General features: G+C 36.5%; 1 protein-coding gene across 1 annotated transcript; it reads left to right on the top strand.

Annotated features, from left to right (window-relative positions):
- The first annotated feature begins 987 nt into the window (after positions 1 to 987).
- LOC140142778 (glycine receptor subunit alpha-2-like) lies at positions 988 to 20839 on the top strand. Its single transcript, XM_072164773.1, has 9 exons — positions 988 to 1080; positions 7087 to 7169; positions 7564 to 7631; positions 12171 to 12388; positions 15128 to 15210; positions 16387 to 16548; positions 18795 to 19024; positions 19596 to 19697; positions 20289 to 20839. Exons 1-9 carry the CDS (start codon positions 1043 to 1045, stop codon positions 20553 to 20555), a joined length of 1251 nt encoding a protein of 416 aa, XP_072020874.1. The 5' UTR covers positions 988 to 1042; the 3' UTR covers positions 20556 to 20839.
- The last annotated feature ends 69 nt before the right edge of the window (positions 20840 to 20908 follow it).

The following is a 20908-nucleotide window of genomic DNA, read 5'->3' as shown; positions in this document are numbered from 1 at the left end:
TCGTAAAACATAATAATTTATAACACGATTAAAACATTTTAAAAACATTTTTGTTTGCTGCTGGGTAACCACTGTGCTACGGCTTTGATTCAATTTGTCAAATATGTCGTATATTTACCGGATTTACCAATCGCTTTAAAGGATCTGGAATGAGCGTTTCGATAGTATTTTTTGTGGGACATGAGAGCACATCAGACATATCGAATTGCATTCTGAATACGAAGAATGCCTTTTTGATATCAAGTAATTTTCATTTTTTGAAATTCACGATAAAATACAAATTTTATAACAAATTATTAAAATTTGATATTTTTCTCATTTTTGATATATAACAGTCCTCAAAGTAAGTTTTATAAATCTAATGATAGATTCTTAAAGTGTATGTAGCTGGGAGGAAAAGCCGACGATTAATTGAACATTTTGACCTTTCATATTGAAGATATGGATTTTTTTCCCAAAGAGACCTAATTTTTTGGTGTTTTCGGAAAAAAATCCATATCTTCAATACGAAAGGTCAAAATTTTCAATTGATCGTCGGCTTTTCATCCCACCTACAAACACTTTAAGTATAAATCATCAGATTTATAAAGTTTACTTCGAGTACTGTTAAATATCAAAAATATCAATTTTTAATCATTTGCCATAAAATGTGTATTACATTGCGAATGTCAAAAACTTAAAATTATTTGATATCAAAAGGACATTCTTCCTATTCAGAATGCAATTCGATATGTCTGATGTGCTCTAATGTCCCACAATAAATACTGTCCAAACGTTCATACACCACCCCTTAAAGTAAACATAATACAGTAATAATAAAAACAAAATTCTTTTGATATTTCATCTAAACTGCCTGTTTGAAACCGGGTTTGAAAGCATCCAGTCAGCCATTAAGGTTACCCAGCAACGCACGGTGGTAACGAAAAGGGAAATGATTAATAATTTTAATAGCAGCAGTCTTTAGCGATATTGTAATAATCATGATAATTGGCTTTTTTAAATTGAAGCACTTTACTAATATGGAAGCTGGAGATAAAATACAATGCTTTGGTTTGTGATTTTGGCAACATTTTTGCAAAGGTAAGTTAAAATCCATTTTTATTACTTATTATATACATTTGTGATGTAGTATATCGAAAGGAGACACTTTTGGGCAGGATCGAAAATGGAGAAATAGCACAAAATTTGCCCGGGAGTGATTTTTTTAAACAGTTTGGAACTGTTGCAAATTTGTGATGTTAATAATGTTTAAAATATGGTCTGATAGTTTCAGACCGGAATATAACTCGCATCTTGTTTTTTTTTCCAGACATTTTCAATGTCCTACTCTCAACATTGTCAATAATATTTTTAAAGCCCGATATCTCAATTTCCAATTTTATAATACCATAATTACCATGCTTACGAACTCAATATCTTCGCTTAGGAATGTCCGATTTCATTGGGGAAAACGGCGTTGTGGAGCAAAATATCTCTTTATTTGAGATTTAAAACAATCAAAATTGTTACCCTGTGCAAAAGTGTCTCTTTTTGTTTGATATACCACGTCACATTTTTGTAAATTGTTGAGCATGAATAAGCCAAACAAATGAATTACCAAACCAGCATTAGTTAATACAATTACCAATATGTGAGTAAATATCAAGTACCAATATGTGAGTAAATATTAATTTATTTAAGACTTTATTTTTATTTGCTTTGTGATTATAATTTCATAAATTATTTTCTGTTATTGCTGCTAGGATATTTCGACAGAAAATAAATATAACGATGAAATAAATCAAATGATTCTTGTTTAGTCTTGATATGGAAAATAATGGATTGATACTTCTTTGTATACTCATCATCCTAAGCCATCGTCAACCCACTGTACTGCAGGGTGAAGGCTCTCCAAGTAAAGGTGACGCCACTCTGATTTGTTCCACGTCTTTCTCATCCAGGTTACATCAAGAAATTTTGTAATTTCATCCCTCCATCATGTCCATCTAACTTTCTGTCTTCCCGAGTGCCTAGTGCCATTTCTAGGTAACCATTCTGTATCCAGTTTGATCCGTCGTCATCTGATAGCTAGGTGACCAGCCCAAGACCACTTCTTTTGTTTCACAGTCTGGATGACATCGGTGACCACCTGTGTCATGCTTCTGATCCGCTCGTTTGTTTTCCTGTCTCTTTTTTATCCATAGCACGCTCCTTTCCATACTGTATTGAGCCATTCTCAACTTCAGCTCCATTCTCTGAGTCATGACCCAAGTTTCTGAGCCATATGTCATGGCTGGGAGTACACACTGGTTGTAGACTTTCATTTTAAGACATAATGGCATATTGCTCTGCATCACCTCATTCAAGTTTCCAAAAGCACCCCATCCTGCTCTTACTCTTCTAATTTCGCAAAGTGGTTGTAGCTCATTTTGACAACTTGACCCAAGTACACATTCTTCTACTTCTTCTAGTGCCACTTGGTTACTTCCATTGTTGAGGGCTTGCAGCATAGACTCCAGATCATCAGGGTTTTCTGCAAATCGCAGGTGGCTTATCCTCTCCCCATTGATGTTGATCCCTTTCTTTTCCCAGTCAAGCTTTTGTATGATGGCTTCCAGAGCTGTGTTGAAAAGTGTTGGTGACGTGGTATCTCCCTGTCGAACCCCCCGATGAATGTTGATTTTGTTGTTCCCAGAGTGTAGCCGGATGATAGCTGTTCCTTTGCTGTATATATCCTTGATTATGTTGACATAATGTGCTCTCGATACCCTGGTTAACCAGTGCCTGTATTAAAACTGGAATTTCAATGCTGTCGAAAGCCTTCTCATTGTCTACGAAAACCAAACACAATGGTTGCTGATATTCTTTCTCTATGATATGGTTAACTACAGGTAGGTGATCTGTGGTAGAGAATCCGCTTCTAAATCCGGCTTGTTCTCGGGCTGCTTGAAGTCCAGGGTAGCAATGAGCCTATTGGTGGTGATTTTGCTGAAAGATGATGTTGCCTTTCTTACGAAGAAGGATGATAATGGCATCACTCCAATATTGTCTGGTATTTTGCCTTCTCGTATACACTGTGTGAAGAGATCAGCTAGCTTACTAATTACAACTTCACCTCCCTCCTTCAACATATCAGTCAGTATCTCATCCTCTCCTGGTGCCTTTCCTTTCTTCATATCCTTAAGGGCAGATCTTACTTCATCTGCGTTGATGGGTGGTATATTGGGTTCGCTGGTTGAGGCTAAATGCGGGCCTTCTACTGGGATCTTGCTGCTGATGTAGAGGTCCTGGTAAAAATGTTCAACTATGGATACAATTCCATCCCGGTCTGTTATTAGTTCCCCATCCTCATCTTGCAGGGCAACCATAACCATCTGTGATCGCCCAAGTGTTAATGCTTGTTTTGTCTTTTTGTAGCTTCTGCTTGCCCCTAAGGTTTGCTGTATCTTTTTGACATTGTGTTCTCTTAGTTCTGCCTTCATTCGTTTCCTGATGGTTTTACATACTTCCGTGTACTCTATTTTCTGAATGTTGGTTTGTTTCATTTCCCTACAATTCTTGAGAAGCTTTAGAGTGGTTTCTGAGAGTTTATCTTCCTTCTTTTTCACTTTCTTTCCAGCTACTTCCCTGGCACAGCTATTGATTGTTTCTGCTATGGCTTTGAATTTTTCAGTAAGATCACAATCCTTCATTGTATCTTCCAGTGCATCAAACTTGTTCTGTAGGGCTAGCTGGAACTCTAGTGAATGTTGATGTAGCTTGTCCAGGTTCAAATTGGCTGTCTTCTTGCGCGTTAGCTTGGCTCTTTCCAGTTTCATGTTAATGCGGATCTTAGCCCCCAGCAAACACAAAACGTTTTCGACATCATTCGCAAAAGGTTATAAAAGGTTGTCAGAAAACGTTTAAATGTCGGGTTATATAAAGGGTATATTAAGGGTATGAAACGTTTTCATAACATTAAAATTCATTTTTTGATAATCTACTGCTCAGCAAACATAAAATGTTTTAGAGAAAACGTTTAAATATCGGGTTATATAAAGGGTATAAAACGTTTTAATAACATTCCTAAAACATTTTTGAAAACTTGATACAAAACATTCTAAACAGAATGTTATTTTGGGGTTGAAAAAATATTTTGCGAAAAATGTTTGCCCCAAATATTTGCAATAACGTTTTAATAATGTTTTCATGACCTTTATATAACCCGACATTTAAATGTTATTAAAACGTTTTGAAAAAAACATTTTAAGAACATTTCTGTGTTTGCTGAGTGCAAACATTTTAACATAATGTTATTTAAGTGTTGATAAAATATTTGGCAAAAAACGTTTGCAAAAATAGTTTACAATAACATTTTTGAAAACATTTTAAAATTATTGTTGGAGTGTGTTTTCATACAAAACGTTTTAAAACGTTTTCATGACCTTTATATAACCCGACATTTTAATGTTATTAAAACGTTTTTATGTAAACCAAAAGCCAAAATATAACTTATTACAAACGTTTTTGTGTTTGCTGGGTTAGCCCTTACTAATCTGTGGTCACTGCCTGTGTTGAATTTGTTGAGAACAGATACATCTGTAACAATGTGTTGCTTGTCTGAGAGGATGAAGTCAATTTCATTCATGGTTGTGCCATTTGGACTTCGATATGTCCACTTCCAAGAGGGTTTCTTTTTAAAGAATGTGTCCATGATTCTATATCTGTTGTTGACAGAAAGGCTAGAAGTTTGTCTCCTCGGTCATTCCTTTCGCCAATGCCAAATTTGCCAACTACCTGCTCTCCAGCTCTCTGGGTTCCCACATTGGCATTAAAATCTCCCATTTTGATTGTATGGCTTGTTTTGTCTTGGTTGAGAAGGCCATTGATTTCTTCATATACTTCATCAACTGCGTCATCTTTATGGCTTGTGGTAGGGATATAGATCTGGATGATTCTCAGTTTCTGTTGGTTTAAACTTGATGATCATCTGTGCCACTTTATCAGATATGTTCTTATAGCTTAATACGTTAGCTGTGAGGTCTTTTACATGTATGATTAATTCTACTCCATTAGCGCTACCATTCTCTGTGCCTCTGTCATGTCTGTAGTATATTGTATTCCCGCATTGAAGATCATATAAAGCTTCTCCTTTTCGTATTACTTCGCTGAGTTCAATGATGTCCCATTTTCTTTGTTGTTTGTTCATTCTCTAGTTCGCACAATTGATCATCACTGAACAAGGACCTTCCGTTGTATGTTCCTAAGGTCAATTCCTTTAGGGAGCCTGTCCTAACCCCAAGATTCTTAGCACCCTCTGCTCTCTCACCTTTCCTACCGCTGCCGTGGTTGGTGGCTTGAAAGCTGCTGGGAACTGAGGGCTTTGTTCTTAGTTGTGCCGTTATAATCACTTGGAGGTTGTGGCATACTCACCATGCTTGCCACAGATGGATGAGACTTACATTACTTACTTACTTTCCAGCAATGTCATATATATGACAAGGTTCTGCCAGCCGTTGTCCTAAAAACAGGATCCTCCGCCTGCCAGAATGCAGAAAATGCCGGTGACCACTTTTTTAGTTCGTACGCCATCTTTGCTACTTCGACCATGCTGGCCAGTCGAAGGAGGTGCTGGAGCTCATACGCCCTTTGTAGGTGAATCTTATTTTTTTAATTTTTACCAGGCTGTTCAGCCACCATCCATACCATTGATTTCCTCCAAGAAAACTGGTGGGTGTGACGGTTTAGTCGCCAACGGCTCGACCCTGAACAGGTAGCACTGGTTATACAGGTTACCAGTGGCAGATAATGGGATCTCCTGTTCCACAATATTGACCTGACCGTTCGTATACTATCTAATTTTAATCTGCTGTAACTGTAACCTGGTGCCAATAAACCCTTGAATGACAGCAAAGTAACCTTATGCATTCACATACTACGAAAAAGTAATCATGTCCAATAACTTGCCAGAGTTTTTCCTTGTAAATGTTGATTCCGTCTTTCTTTATTACAATATAATTCGTGTTCTCACAAGACCGTCTACAGATTTGCACACAACTTCCTACCAAATAATAAGGGAGGCATAAGCAAGCTAATGGCCCATTCTCCGATAAAGCGTCCAAGTTTGGTCTCCGGAATGACAAAATGCCAACCACAAAGAATTCATAAAATTCATTCAGAATCGTAAACTATAATAGTTTAAGAACACAAAACAATGCATGGTTGATTTTTCAACAATACTTCATTTTTAAGCAATATTACTTGTACGTATTGGGGGTAACGTATCAGTGGTAACGTATCTGTGAAACCCTTTCCCATCTTTGTCTTAATCGTGCAAGTGTAATAACTGACCGACTTAATACCCATACTTGATCAGTCATCACCCAATGTACTAAAGTCTGGTATGGTATTTGGCTTCATTTATCACAACGTTTTTTCCGAGGGGAGTATAATTTAGGTAACGTATCTGTGACGGCATGAACGTAACGTCAGCACTTTTTGCCATTAATAGACCTATTTTTTTTACTTTGAAACCATTGTGTTATGTTCCATATATATAATATAACTATGAAGCCTGCTTGATCCATCACATATGAGAACAATCATCTCGCCAATTATTTTCACAGATTGTTATCCATTAGAAATATGGTAACGTATCTGTGAACAATATTGGCGACATAGTCTGAAAGACCTGTTGGAAAAATTGGAAATAATCTGTGTTGTGATGATTTATACTTTATAACTAGGGCATGATACCAGCTAATGAAAAGTACCTATAATCTATTATATGCGCGCATGTTTAGAGAGCAGGGACACATTATACGGAACACACCTTGGCTGGCGACATGGAGGAAAACAATGAACATGCATAATCAGCTTTATTGTTTTATACTTTCTAGGCATGTTGCAACCTCTAGCCTCACACATTTTAAAAAGCAACTCCTATGTATAAGTTATATTAATAAAAGTAATTTCTTTCTGACGAAACAAGTCTGAATACGACTTGAAACTATGGGCGACACATATTTGGCATTTTGAACACTTTATCGGAGAATGTGCCTAATTATTGTTTTGAAAGCAAATGAAATTTCTGATGCAGCTGATTTTATTTGTTTTCTATACTGGCAGGTCCATTGCAGGTCCAAATATAACGGATACATTACAAGGACTACTGTCGGGCTATGATCACAGAATCAGGCCGGACCATGAGGGTAAGTTACCCAGAGCAACATGTTCAAGCAAGTGCCGTTTATTTCGGATTTTGAGTTGCTAATATTTGGATAAATTTTAACTTCAATTTTGGCCAACATGGATGTCAATGTTACTCTTGCATGTCCTCACTATGGGAGTTTCCAGCCTCAGCCCTGGCGGGCTTGAAGCCTTGAGCAATGTTGCGGGGCAACCTTGAACAATATTGTCCGTGAGCAATATTGTTTTGTCGAACCCAACGTTGTCCCATTTTTTCTCACTCAGAAGTTTTACATATTCTGAAACTGTATTGTCTTTGAAACTGTTTGCCGAAAAATCGTGAAATTAGCGCATCGAGAGGCTATTCCCTATTGGACTCATGCGTATAATGTTGTATATCTGTTTACTTACTTTAAGGACCACCAACAACTGTATCTCTTCTTGTATATGTGGAAAGTCTTGGGCCACTTCAGGAACTCACTATGGTAAGTGACATGACAGACAAACAATTAGAGAAAAATTACGATGAAATCTCGTGGTAAGTTGCCGCATTAGTTCTGAAGTAAGTAAACTGTACATAGAGGGGGAAAGAGAAAATGGGGCAGGAGAGAGAGAGAGGGAGAGAGAGAGGGAGAGAGAGGGTGTGAGACAGAGAGGGAGAGAGAGAGAGAGAGGGGGTCACCTTTCTTTGTTAACCATTGACGTGGCGGTGTCAGCGTTGAGAATACTTCCATGCAGAATTTGATAACCATATCAATCATACTATCCCCTAGATTTGCAAGAATTGTTAAGGCTGGTGTTAAAGGGGTCCCTCCTCCCTGAAGTGCTTCAGCAATTATAGCACAGTTATATGCTACTGCTTTATTGGTCTTCATGGCTACTATTGCTACAACTACTTCTTCACAAGTCGAGGGTTCAGTGAATGTCTTCAAAAGCTGGTGCAGGAAGTTCTGAAACTGCTATCCTGTTGATAGGTATGAGTCCTTTTAATACCGAAGGTTGTAGTTAGGAGTGATTTAAAATATTCCTTCCATTCCTTAAGTAGTTCATAATCACTGGCTGGGGCTGATCCATTCATCTTTTCGACTTTCACATCTTGCCTTGAGTTCTTCCCAGAAAGCGAGTAAATAATTTTCCAGGTGGTGGAATAATTACCCTTCTCATCAGCTAGCTTTAGGTCTTCCATCTGCTTGTTGAGTGTAGCAAGCTCATCAGATTTGCAAGAATTGTTAATGCTGGTGTTAAAGTTCCTCCATCTTTCTCTAGATTGATGAGACTTGGATATGGAGTACTGCTCCATGGCCTCACCCCTTTCAAGTTTAAGTCTGATGGTTGTGTCTGATACCCAAATTGGTAGTCCGCATGGCTCATGCTTGCCAATCACTTTCTCCGCAAGTCCACAAACTGTTGTTTTAAAAGCTTTTAAAGGACTCATGAGGTGTCATCCATGCTTAAGACCAGGAATCTGTTTGATAGCTTCAGATGAAACTTCTCCTTTGTGCTTTGTGTAAGGGTCCTGCAATTTATTCCAGTTGAAATTTGTCTCTTGCAAGGTTTTGCCTTTGCTTGTTTGCAGGCTGATAGCTAGACGGAAGCTCACAATACGATCATTGGAGTCCACATATACTGAGCTGTATGCTCGACAGTTGCGGAGAGAATTTACCCACTTGCTTTTTTAGAATAATAAAGATCAAATGAGTGGGATGATCCTGCCGGATGGGTCCAAGTCCACGGTTCCTGGTTTGGGGAAATCTCATTTAGGCAGGTCTAAGATTGGACTCCTGGCAAATATAGACCAGACGCTCTTCATTGTCCTCGGTTATCATGGTAGCAGTGTGGGCCAATGACCCAAGGATAGGTGACATGATTATCCACTCCTATTGTAGCATTAAAATCACCGATGATGAGCTAGATGCTGTGCCTTTTCATATGGTCCAGATGGTCAGATAGACATGATAGATATTTCTAGAAGTCCTCCATGTCAGAAGATGTTGAACACTCAATGGGTACATAAATAACAGTGATGCTTAGCTGAGGGTCACCATAGAATGTTACAAATAGTATCCTCTCGGAAACAGCTTCAAGCCTTCAACACTTTGAAGACATCTGTGAATGTGCTTTTACATGACCGGATCCACTCCTCTATACCCTTGCTTGGTAGCAAAACTGAATATTAAAACCCAGTTGCTATCGTCTGACAAAGTTATTCATCAGTAGGGCTAGGTGTAATGAGACGATGTTCTTGAATCCCTGCAATGTCAATACCTGCATCAGCGCAGCACATGAATAGCTGATGGAAGTTTCCCTTGTTGGGTAACAGTACGAACATCATTGGTATATTAGGTTTGAAGGTTGACAGGCTACAATAGAGGTTATCCATGTTCTATAAGCTGCATATCCTATCAACGACTGCTATACCTTGTTTAGGACATTCTAAAGAAGTACCTGCATGTGCAACCATGACTGTTTCAAAATAGCCCGCCAAAGTCATGCAGGTAACTCCGAGGTCGTGCATTGAATTAGTGTGAATGAGGAATACTACGGGAACCAGTGCCTTTTGTTAGAAGTCACACATGAGTGAAGTGGATAACCTCTATACTCAGGGCCAGCAAACACATGAACAGGCATGACCTACTGCGTTTGAGAGTTGACCCAATATGGGCCCAGGTGCAACTTTTAAAACGGCCTCCTTCCTACATAATAAACCATTGTGACTGACCATAATGTGTGACGCTATAAATGTGTAAAACAACTGAGGTTACTTAAACCTTTTTAAAATTGTTACATTTAATTGTTACATTTAGTAAAATATTGTTTGGCTTGTTTCAAAAGGTGTTAAGGAGGAACTTATTAACTCTTATATAATTGTAGGTATAACTACCAAATTACTGCTGCCCTAGAGGTAAACTGCTGCCCAGCTATTTTGTGGTTAGAATACCAGTGCATCACCAGTCCAAGGCAGTGTGTAGTGTATGTGTGCCAAATAAGTACACTAGCACTGACATTTAAAATGAGAATTCGTTCAAACGCAGTGAGAATTGGACTATGAGAATTTAAAATTTTCTCATTTCTATGACACTTTAACCCTTTTTAAAATACGAAATTTGTGGGGCCACAAATTTTAGTTTGTCGTATCAAAATTTTGTCCTATCCATCACATATTACATAGGGATTCAGTGCCAGGGACCTGAAAATCAAGCTTGTCTTATCAGGATTTTTGTATTATCAGAGCTTGTATTAACGAGTTTCCACCTGTACTAATTAAAATTTGATTATTTAAAACATTATTATAACAGGTTGTTGACCATGATGACACAGTAATGAGTATTTGAAGCATGTCCACAGTGTTGAAAGTTTCATAGAAATGAGAACATTTTCAATTCTCATAATTTTGTCCAATTCTCAATCGCTTTTGAACAAATTCTCATTATAAATTTCCACTAGTGGTAGCTTTTCCACTAGTGGTAGCTGTGCGGCAGTGTACCTCTGTGGCAGCAATAACAATCTGGTCGCGTATGCGTATATGTACATTCATATTTATATCCCAAGGGTCTTTTTATCTTTTCAGTTTCCGTAAGTCTTTTGTTCAGATACGAAAACGCAAGGGATTCAGTAAGTTTACTGTAATCTGACTTCATTGTTACCTTTGAAGTACCAATCAGCTTATTTCAATAGAGGCGAATGCCTATGTCAATAAAACCGGGAGAGAAAAGGTTATGTTAACACCAGTGTTTTTAATGGTCTAGCGCCCTCTCGTCTTTATAACATTGGTAAATTGTTCTACATTAATTGACAAAATGCATGCCAATCCAAATGACAAAGTCCACTTTTTTCTGTAAAAACGTTGAAAATAAGCCCTTAAATCACAAAACGTCCGCTTATGAGCCTGTCGAACCCCAATGCACTTGTGCATGGCCACAGTGTCGCCCTTTCCTCGTATCAATGTCTATCTCCCTATTTTGCTTCCTCCTGCCCTCCCCATGATCAGTCTCCCTCCCCACTCCCTCCCCGGTCCCTACTCTCTCCTCTCGAGTTCTTCTCTTTCTAGTCTTTCAGTCTCTCCCTCTCCTCTCTTTCTTCCTCACCCTTCCCACTCTCACTTGTTCAGTCTAAAGTATCTCCCTCCCTCCCTCCACCCCCCTCCCTTGCGAAATTTATCAGTATGATCCATGACTGAAAATAAGCTCTGCAAAAATAAACATTTAAAATAAACCCTGAGCCTTGCATATAGACCCAACCAATTATCAGATTAGCTTGCCATTGGTACGAATGAATAGAATACATTATCTTTGCTCCAATGCAATTCTTTTGTATTTCAATATAAAACATGATTACCAAATCACCACTTGTACGCGCCTCATTGGGAGATATTTGACTATTTTAGACGCTCGTTTCATCGCCAATTGAAAGACTTTTGCTTATAACTTGGCAACATGGTTAGTATATATTTCAATGCAAGACTATTTTTACGAGCCACTTACGTCTAGGCGTAAGTGCATAATTATACACCAAACACAAGTCAATTGAAGCCGTACAATTTACCGCGAATTTAGGACCGTAAAATTTAGACTCTTCTTTTGTCTAGATTAGCACCCAACCGCACATCTCAAGGTTTTATGTCAAAAATCAATATAACTTACCAAAACGAAAACTGAAATTCACGAGCTTCAAAGTTTCAGTAACTAACAAAAGGCTAGAATAAAAGATTGATCACACCTGGGAGACTACCACTTCAGAATAACAATGACTTACAAAAACGGATACGGATACGGAAACAGAAACTGAAAAGATAAAACGACGGCAAGTCAATACCCCCAGCAAGTTGCCACAGCCGGGGATTGAAACCTTGGAGGGGGGGGGGGGGAGTTTTCAAACAAATTTTACGGGGATGGGTCCATGACTTTCGAAAAGCTAGCATTCTCTATCCCTATATTTGCCACCAAAATGAGACCCACCAATATACTACAGGCAACGGTTCTTTATCTTGGTATCTTAAAATTTTGACATCGTTACTATATTTTCAGGACTTTTCATCGAGTTTTTATTTAGGAATGGATTGGATTGACACCAGATTAATGTACACGGGTGAAAGATATATCACCATAAAAGGAGATGATATTAACAGGTTTTGGTTACCCGACATTTTTTTCTTGTATGAAAAGGAGGGGCACCATCATAATATCATCCAAGCTAACCAAATGCTCAAAATTTTACCAAATGGAACGTGTCGGTATGTTGTAAGGTAATGGTGCTATTATACTGCTTTATTTCAAGGTTACATTAAACAGATTAACATAATGTTTTTATTTTTTATCATTCATTCATTCATTCATTCATTTTTTTTTTTTCACTCATCAAATAGCAAAAATCATAGGATACATACAAAATCATAATACAAGTGAGAGTGAAGGAATCACAGGAAAGGCCAAGAGGCCTGAAAGTCTGTGATCCCTTGATTGGTTAATTCATCATTTGACATGGCAGCAGATTGTCATTTCAATGAAGAAGCAACAGTAAGCTGTCATATCTTGAATATGAATTAACCTAAATACATGAAAAATAACAGTAAACAATAGTAAATAAGAAAATGCACAACAATAAGTAATATAAAATATAAATATCCAATGTGGTCATATAAATCAGATACAATAGGAATTAATAGTAACTTTGCATAAGATGTTTTTTAAATACATGGTGGAATTGATTAATCGATCATGAACTTTTAATGCTGTTATCAACATTATTCCATAACTTAGTAGCTGCATATTTAATAGATTTTTCACAGAAAGCTCTTTTGATAAATGGAAGCCTCAGACGATCTTTATATCTGGTGTTTAAGTCATGGATCTTAGACTGTTTTACAAATAAATCATCAAAAACACTCGGTAAAAGTCCATTATCATGTTTGTACATAAATAAACCAAGTTCAAAAGTATACATATCCCTGACACTTAAAGTATTATACCTAATCAGTAAGGGATTAGTGCTACTTCTATAATCACTTGCACTTATAATACGAAGTGCCCTCAAAAAAAAAAAAAAAAGATCATTTATGTATGATGAACATGCACATCCCCAAGCTAAGATACCATAATTGATATACGGTAATATCAAAGAGCAATACAATGTATATAACGCCTCATGTGGGAGGAAGTTTTTTAATTTATTAATGATACCGACATTTCTTGAACATGTTTTTACAATATTATCAATATGTTCTTTCCAAGTGATATTCTGGTCAATTTGTAGACCTAGAAACTTAGTGCTTGGCACTTTTTCAAGCGGTGTTCTTGAGTGCCTGTCAGAGTCAAGAAACAATTGCAAATTGTACTCGGGTTTTGTGTTCTTCTTGGTACCGAGTAACATATAATTAGTTTTTTTAGCATTGACAGATAATTTATTTACCTGGAACCATCTATTCACATTAATAAGCTCTTTGTTGAAGACCTCCTCAATAACATTAAACTGATTGTGAGAGTAAAATAAATTGGTGTCATCAGCAAATGAAATCACATCAAGTGACTCAGTAATTAAGTGAATATCGTTAACGTATATAATGAAGAGCAGTGGACCCAGTATTGAACCTTGAGGCACACCGCAAGTAAGATTTTGCTGTTGAGATGGAACACCATTATAATAAACATATTGTTTTCTATTACTCAAATAATCTTCAAACCATCTGTGTGTAATACCTCTAAAACCATAGTGATAGAGTTTATCAAGCAATATTGTATGGTCTATAGTATCAAATGCTTTTGATAAATCTAAAAACACACCTGCTGTAAAATTGTCATTGTCAACAGCTTCAGTAATTTTGTTAACCAAGTCAATATTAACGTTTGCACATTATTGTTTTGTGGGAGCTGAAGGCTAGCTGAGAGTACATCAGACATTTCATTCTGTATACGAGGAATGTCCTTCTGATACCAAATAATTTTGATTTTTTTTTTAATTCACGATATAATACAAATTTTATTACAAATAATTAACATGTGATATTTTTTTTTAAATTGTAACATTTAACAGTCCTCGAAGTAAACTTTCTAACAATATGTGCTTAAAGTGTAGGCCTATGTAGCTAAGATGAAAAGCCAACTATCAATTGAAGGTATACATTTCTTTCCCCAAAAGACCTGAAGTTTTTTGGTGTATATTCAATACGAATTTTCAATTGATCGTCGGCTTTTCATCCTAGTTACACATTATTAGATTGATAAAGTTTACTTCGAGGTCTGTAAATATCGATTTTTAATTATTTTATATTAAATGGTTATTATATCGCGAAATTCGAAAAATCAAAATTTATCAAAAGGACATTCTTCGTATTCAGAATGTAACTTGATGTCTGATGTGCTCATGTCCCACAAAAATACTGTCCAAATGTTGCTACCAGAGCCCTATAATAATATTAAAATGCATAGGATACATTGCAGAATCAGCAGCATTTCCATGTTAATTACAAATAAAACATCTGCATTGGCATCAGAAGACTTGTCGACGCGTTTTCTTGCTATATACTATATTGTTATCATTGCTATTATCATCATTGTCATCATCATCATCATCGACATCGTCATCATCATCATCATCATCTTTATTATCAGCATGAAAGTTCATCTGTGTTGGTAGATATCATAATTTATGATTTTAAACTTTTGATCTCAACACAAGATTAGACATACCTCAAATTTTCGGTCGCAACTTCGACCATCATCAGGAGACTGGCAACCCAAGTTTGGGATCAATGACCTTTTGGACACTTGACCCGTGACGGGGCCGATACCAGCTACCAAGAGTCTACGACCAAGTGTTGGGGTCAAGTGTCCAAAAGGTCACTGATCCCAAACTTGGGTTGCCAGTCTCCCGATGAAGGTCGAAGTTACGACCGAAAATTTGAGGTATGTCTAATCTTGTGTTGAGATCAAAAGTTTAAAATCATAAATTATCTTTATTATCATGAATATTTTTCTCTATATTGCAGAGTTTCTTTGACAGCTGTTTGTCGTATGGCGCTACACCGATTTCCATTCGATACTCAGACGTGTACAATTAATATGATGAGTTGTAAGTTCATAAAAAATAAACCATTTTGACATCAACAAATTTTAGCATCATATAGCTAAATCCATCAACCAAACAACGCTGGGTGCCTTCCCTGGGCGAGTGGGACAGGCAGCAATGTTTTTAATCCTCCTATATTAGACTTTATTAAGCCTGAACTATACTGTGCCAAAAAGTATCCTAACACTTGGAAAAATAATCACAATTCCAAAACTGAATCATGTTGGAATAAATTTGGTTTTTCCTGCACATAATAATGGTATCCCATGACAAAGTTCATATTCGTTCAAGGGCTTTTCAACTGTGTGTGATTGGACGGCTATTGCAACTACCTACATGTGGTAGCTTGAATCATATGAACAGATGAATTGAAGGATTGGCAAAATTACTTATAGTGGAAGACCGTCCTGTAGAGTTCGTGACCAACTCATAGAACAAAGATTTGAAAATTATTTTGGGATCTTTGATTGATTCTGAATCAATTTAGCTTGGGCTCACCTCCTGAAACTTCTGGGCATTCCGGGGAGGGGTCAATCAAGGTTACATGGGGGCCACATTTTCAGAATGCTCCAATTATGTCAAGTAATATATCAAAAAATTACTTGTAATTGAGGTCATCGGAATTCTCAAAAATGTACAGTTTTTATGTGTCAGGGTAGTTGTAGGGCTCTATGAAGAAAACATATCATTAGGTCAAAATTTTGAATTCTGACCGTTGTAAACTATGGTCAGAATTCAAAAGTGATTGTTGTGTATAATTATATATATTTTTCTTGCCCATGAAAGGTACAACTGACAAATTAAAAACTATACATTTTGGAGTCCTCATGACCCTCTTTTGATACATTACTTGCATAACTGGAGCATCCAAATTTGACTTATGTAACCTTGATTGATTTCTCCCTTGAATGCCCGAAAGTTTCAGGAGGTGAGCCCAAGCTAAATTGATTCAGAATCAATCAAAGATCCCAAAATAACTTTCAAATCTTTGTTCTATGAGTTGGTCACAAACTCTACAGGACGGTCTTCTACTATTAGCGTAAAACAAAAAAGCGTTTTTAAACCTGGAGACTAAATAAGCATCGTCCACACAACATATGCCCCCCCCCAACACACACACACATTTCAAGCCGGATTGGCGCTAATTGGTCAAGATGTGATCCACTGCATTTTTTTCAGTTGCATATTCAAATGAGGAATTGCTATTAACTATTCGCGATGATGCTGTTGTAGTCGGTGAAAATGCCTTAGTAGCTGAATATGACTTCAAAGGCCTATCAACTGGAACCTTCATATTTGGTATTGCTGATGAACTCCCTGGGGCTGAAATGTATATTAATGGCAAGTATAAATGTTTAAGGAAATATGTTTAACAGTTAGTAAACATCATCTCAAGGTAACAGGATAATAAAATAATAAGGTATTTTAGCAAATGTAATCAGAGAAGATGGTACATGAAGCAGTCATGTCTACAGTAGAATTCACCACGACCTTTGCAGAACTTAAACCCCATTAAAAGCTATTAAACCAAGATAACACTCATTGAAAACTGCTCAACTGATTAAATCAGATCTTCTCTGGTTAAATCCACACTACACATGTTTCTGTTTTACCTGTGCGGTATTGCAATGAACTGGTATTATAGTTTTCAGTTGGGTAACAGATTATAAAGCAAAGCGCAAAGGTAACAATACTATGTAAGCCTTTGTTCACGAAATGAGACAATAGTCTGCTTATTGTTAACCAACATTCTTGAAAATGAGAAACATAATGGTTGTTGACTTAACACGGTTTGGAAATAATTTCTTCATATTTTTTGGTGTTATCTGTCGTTTACATATCCTTCCTAAAACACAAAAGTGCGAATATTTCCAAACACCAAATTAGCTAAAAATTTAGGACATGTTACAAAACTATATTTTCTAGAATTTCAGAGAATACTTTAAATATTGGCCGATTATTTTTAACACAGTGACGTTAACTAGGCAATGTCCTATTACCTATAACATACACTAAAACACCAAAGTGCGAATATTTCCAAACACCTAAATTAGCTAAAAATTTAGGAAATGTTACAAAACAATATTTTCTAGAATTTCAGAGAATACTTTAAATATTGGCCGGTTATTTTTCACACAGTGACGTTAACTAGGCAATATCCTATACTTCTAACATACACTATTTGTAGAGGTCACGCATCAATGGTGAGAGCACTATGTATTGTGTGTAGGAAAACGGACAGTAACTGCAGTATGAAATCTACTGAATATATATAACATAAACACAGCCCATCCGTAAAACATCCTATCCCTGATACATACATGAGGCGACCCGGAAGAGGAAAGGCAACAAATCACACATTATTCGATGTACCTGCGTGGACGTGTTACGTGTCTGATCTCCGCCATACTCCCCCTTTCATGATTATGTTATAAAATATACATTTTATTTATTTTATTTTGCCATACTTGTTTGTACCTGCATTGTTAAGTTGCCTATGATATCTTATGCATGCCTCTCGTATAAATTTGTATTCTCGGTATCTCATCTTTTGCCAGTTTCACGTGTATTATGTGGAGCATTAAAGGTTTAGTATGCCTACAGCATCAAAAATTCCATTCCTGCATATAGGAGTAGGATCCTAATGGTGTTTTTCGGGGGCCGATGCTAACAAATGGAGTCAAAATTCATAAACAGGTCAAATTCAAACTGCTCAAATGCTGTTGAAAAGTTCTCCAAATTATTCCTCTTGTCATGGCGATCCAGAAAAAGTATAGGCCTACAATTACTTACCTGTGACATTTCCTTCTGGAGTTATAAGCAGAAAGGTCAAAGGACACCATTTGACCTCCACAGGGGTCAAAACCTGAAAAATACTCCGATTTGTATGAAAATAGTCTCAAATTTTTCGTCTTCTATAAACAATTAAAAAAGAAGTATGCCATAGCTAGGATGTCTCGTTCCATGGTAACGTGGAGACAAAGGTCGTCCATTGAATCATTTAGATCTGACCTTTTTTGCTATGTTACCATGGTTACCCATGTAAGGAAACATACACAATGCAAACTATTATGGATTTTCTGGTGAAGATCGGAGCATTTTTCAGGTTTGGCCCCTGTGGATGTCAAATCATGACCTTTGACCTTTTTGCTTATAACTTGATCCAGAAGGGTATGTCACAGATAGGTAAAGTATACTTTTTCTGGATCGCCATGACAAGAGGAATAATTTGGGGAACTTTTCAACAGCATTTGAGCAGTTTGAATTTTGACCTGTGTGTGAACTTTGACCCGCAATATCTCACAATACTCACTGCTGACAGATGTCCAGTAAACTTATTTTTGAAGTTGGTAGGCTTGAGAAGCAAAATCCATCCAAAACAAAACTATGGACACCAAAACAAGCTTCTGTGGCAAAATTGAGTTTGGTAGCCGGACTAAAGGGAATTATTTGAATTTCAAACAAATATGTTAAGATTGGTGTAATGATTTAGATAAACTGCACTACGATAACTTGTTTTAAAATGTTAAATATTAAAAAAATGAATATCTTTTGAATTATATAAGGGTCCAAATTTGTAATTATAGAGACATTAGAAGGCGTGGAAGTCAAGTTCACATTCAAGAGACAACTCCAGACCTATATCCTGACAGTTTATATCCCTAGCCTTCTCCTTGTCATAATATCCTGGATGTCTTTCTGGATTGATGCTCACGCAGCTCCAGCCCGTATCACTCTAGGGATCACCACAGTGATGACAGCTAACACTATGACAGCATCTATGCAGGAGTCTTTCCCTAATGCCAAGGAGGCAAAGGTAGGCATAGTTTAGACCGAAGAGCTCATGCATTCGTGAAAGTAAATGATTCAGTAAAATAGCATCAACAATCGCGCAAAATTACTTTTTTTCTATTAACAATCGCATTCCCATCTGAAGATAGGCTTATTAATTAGTTAGAGAATAAAGGTATTGTTTTTAGCTGCTGTCATGGATCTATCATCTCATATAAGCCTCATATAACACAGGCATAATCATTATTTTAAGTAAAAGCGAGACGAAGTCGAGTTGTTTTACACCAAAAATAATGATGTTGCATGTTATATGAGACGACAGATAACGACAATGCTTAAAACAATACCTTTATTCTCATTTTTAAACACTTCAATTCAAATAAATATATTAATCATAAGTATACCAAATTTTAATCAAATTAAATCCTACATATGCACCTCATATTGGACTACTAAGAACCAATAAGATTGCAGGAACTTTAAGTGTTTAAGGAATGACATTAAAAAAATACCAGTTTCATAAACTCAATAAATCATTTAGCATTTTAGTAATTTAATAGTATGATTCTTTGTTGTTTGTTTGTTTCCATATACAGGCAATTGATATATGGCTCGCAGCATGTCTTATATTTGTATTTCTCTCACTGATAGAGTATGCACTGACCAACTATCTCATCGTCTTACATGAAAGAAAAATGGTATGGTATACCAAGCCTTTTTGCCAAATTAATTAGAAAATTTTATAGTACTTAATTTCGCTGAAGGCCCACACAAACAGCACAAGCATTAAATGATACCAAATACTATTACCCTTTTAATTTGTTTAAAGTCACAATCCAGTAAATATCTATATCTTTATTATAATTAGGTTGTTCCCTGGATATAAAGTATTTGAAATTATGATCATAGACAATTAGACAGGTGTCCTTGCATCCTAGCTCAAATTGTATCTATAGTCCATTTTATTTTTGGTGACATCCTATTACTGTTTCTTTGCTCCATTATAGCTCCACTTGTACAAGTGGAGCTAGGGGTGTGATAGTAACAAATAGGCCTATAACACACCATTTTCAAAGCTTCTTTTTCATATTGCTTCATTCGTAAGAGACTCTGAATCATTATCCTTGTCACAACATTACCATTAATTTTGTTAGGTGAATTTCTTTGGGTAGTTGTTAGATGATGACGAGTCAAACTTTTTGGTCCCAGAATCTCTCTCATCCAGTAGACTAACAAGGTTGCTTCACAATTAATTATTTATTTAGTGAAATCTTCATTTTTTTCTGAAGAAATGCTGTGAAACAACAAAGACAACCCAAGATGCTAGGAGACCAATGAGTATGATCTCAAGGAATAACCTAGGCACTGACTACGGCATCAATAGGCTACCAGCAAACTCTACCAAGGACTGTTCACTGCCAGAATTGGAAAACACAACACCAAAAGTGGACTTCAGTGCTGAGCAAATGGACAAGTTGGCAAGAATCGTTTTTGCTTTGGCTTTTATAGCATTTAATATATGCTATTGGACAATTTATGTGGTTTTTGAACCATGAACTTTAGGTTATTAGTTTAGTAAAAGAATCAGAAGAACTGTTGTAATATTTTCTAGCTTGGCAATACATCAAGTTTGATGTATCGTTCCACTATGGAAACACTCTGATCATTTTGTACATTTAGAATTTTGATGTATATTCAAAACACAGATTTTGTGAGATATTTGTTAAAAATGTAGTAAACCCACATAAATTAATTTCAGGACATATACAATATCTTTATGCTCGAGTAGTATTTATCACATTTTGACATATCTTTTGATTACATATTCAACTGAATTATAAGTTCAACATAGGAAGGACATGCATTTAAGAAAGATGTGGAAGAAAAGAACCATACTTTCTGTGATCTT

Source organism: Amphiura filiformis, chromosome 20, assembly GCF_039555335.1.
Source record: "Amphiura filiformis chromosome 20, Afil_fr2py, whole genome shotgun sequence".
In the NCBI taxonomy this organism is placed as follows: Eukaryota; Metazoa; Echinodermata; class Ophiuroidea; order Amphilepidida; family Amphiuridae; genus Amphiura; species Amphiura filiformis.
This window is presented reverse-complemented; position numbering and strand designations above follow the sequence as displayed.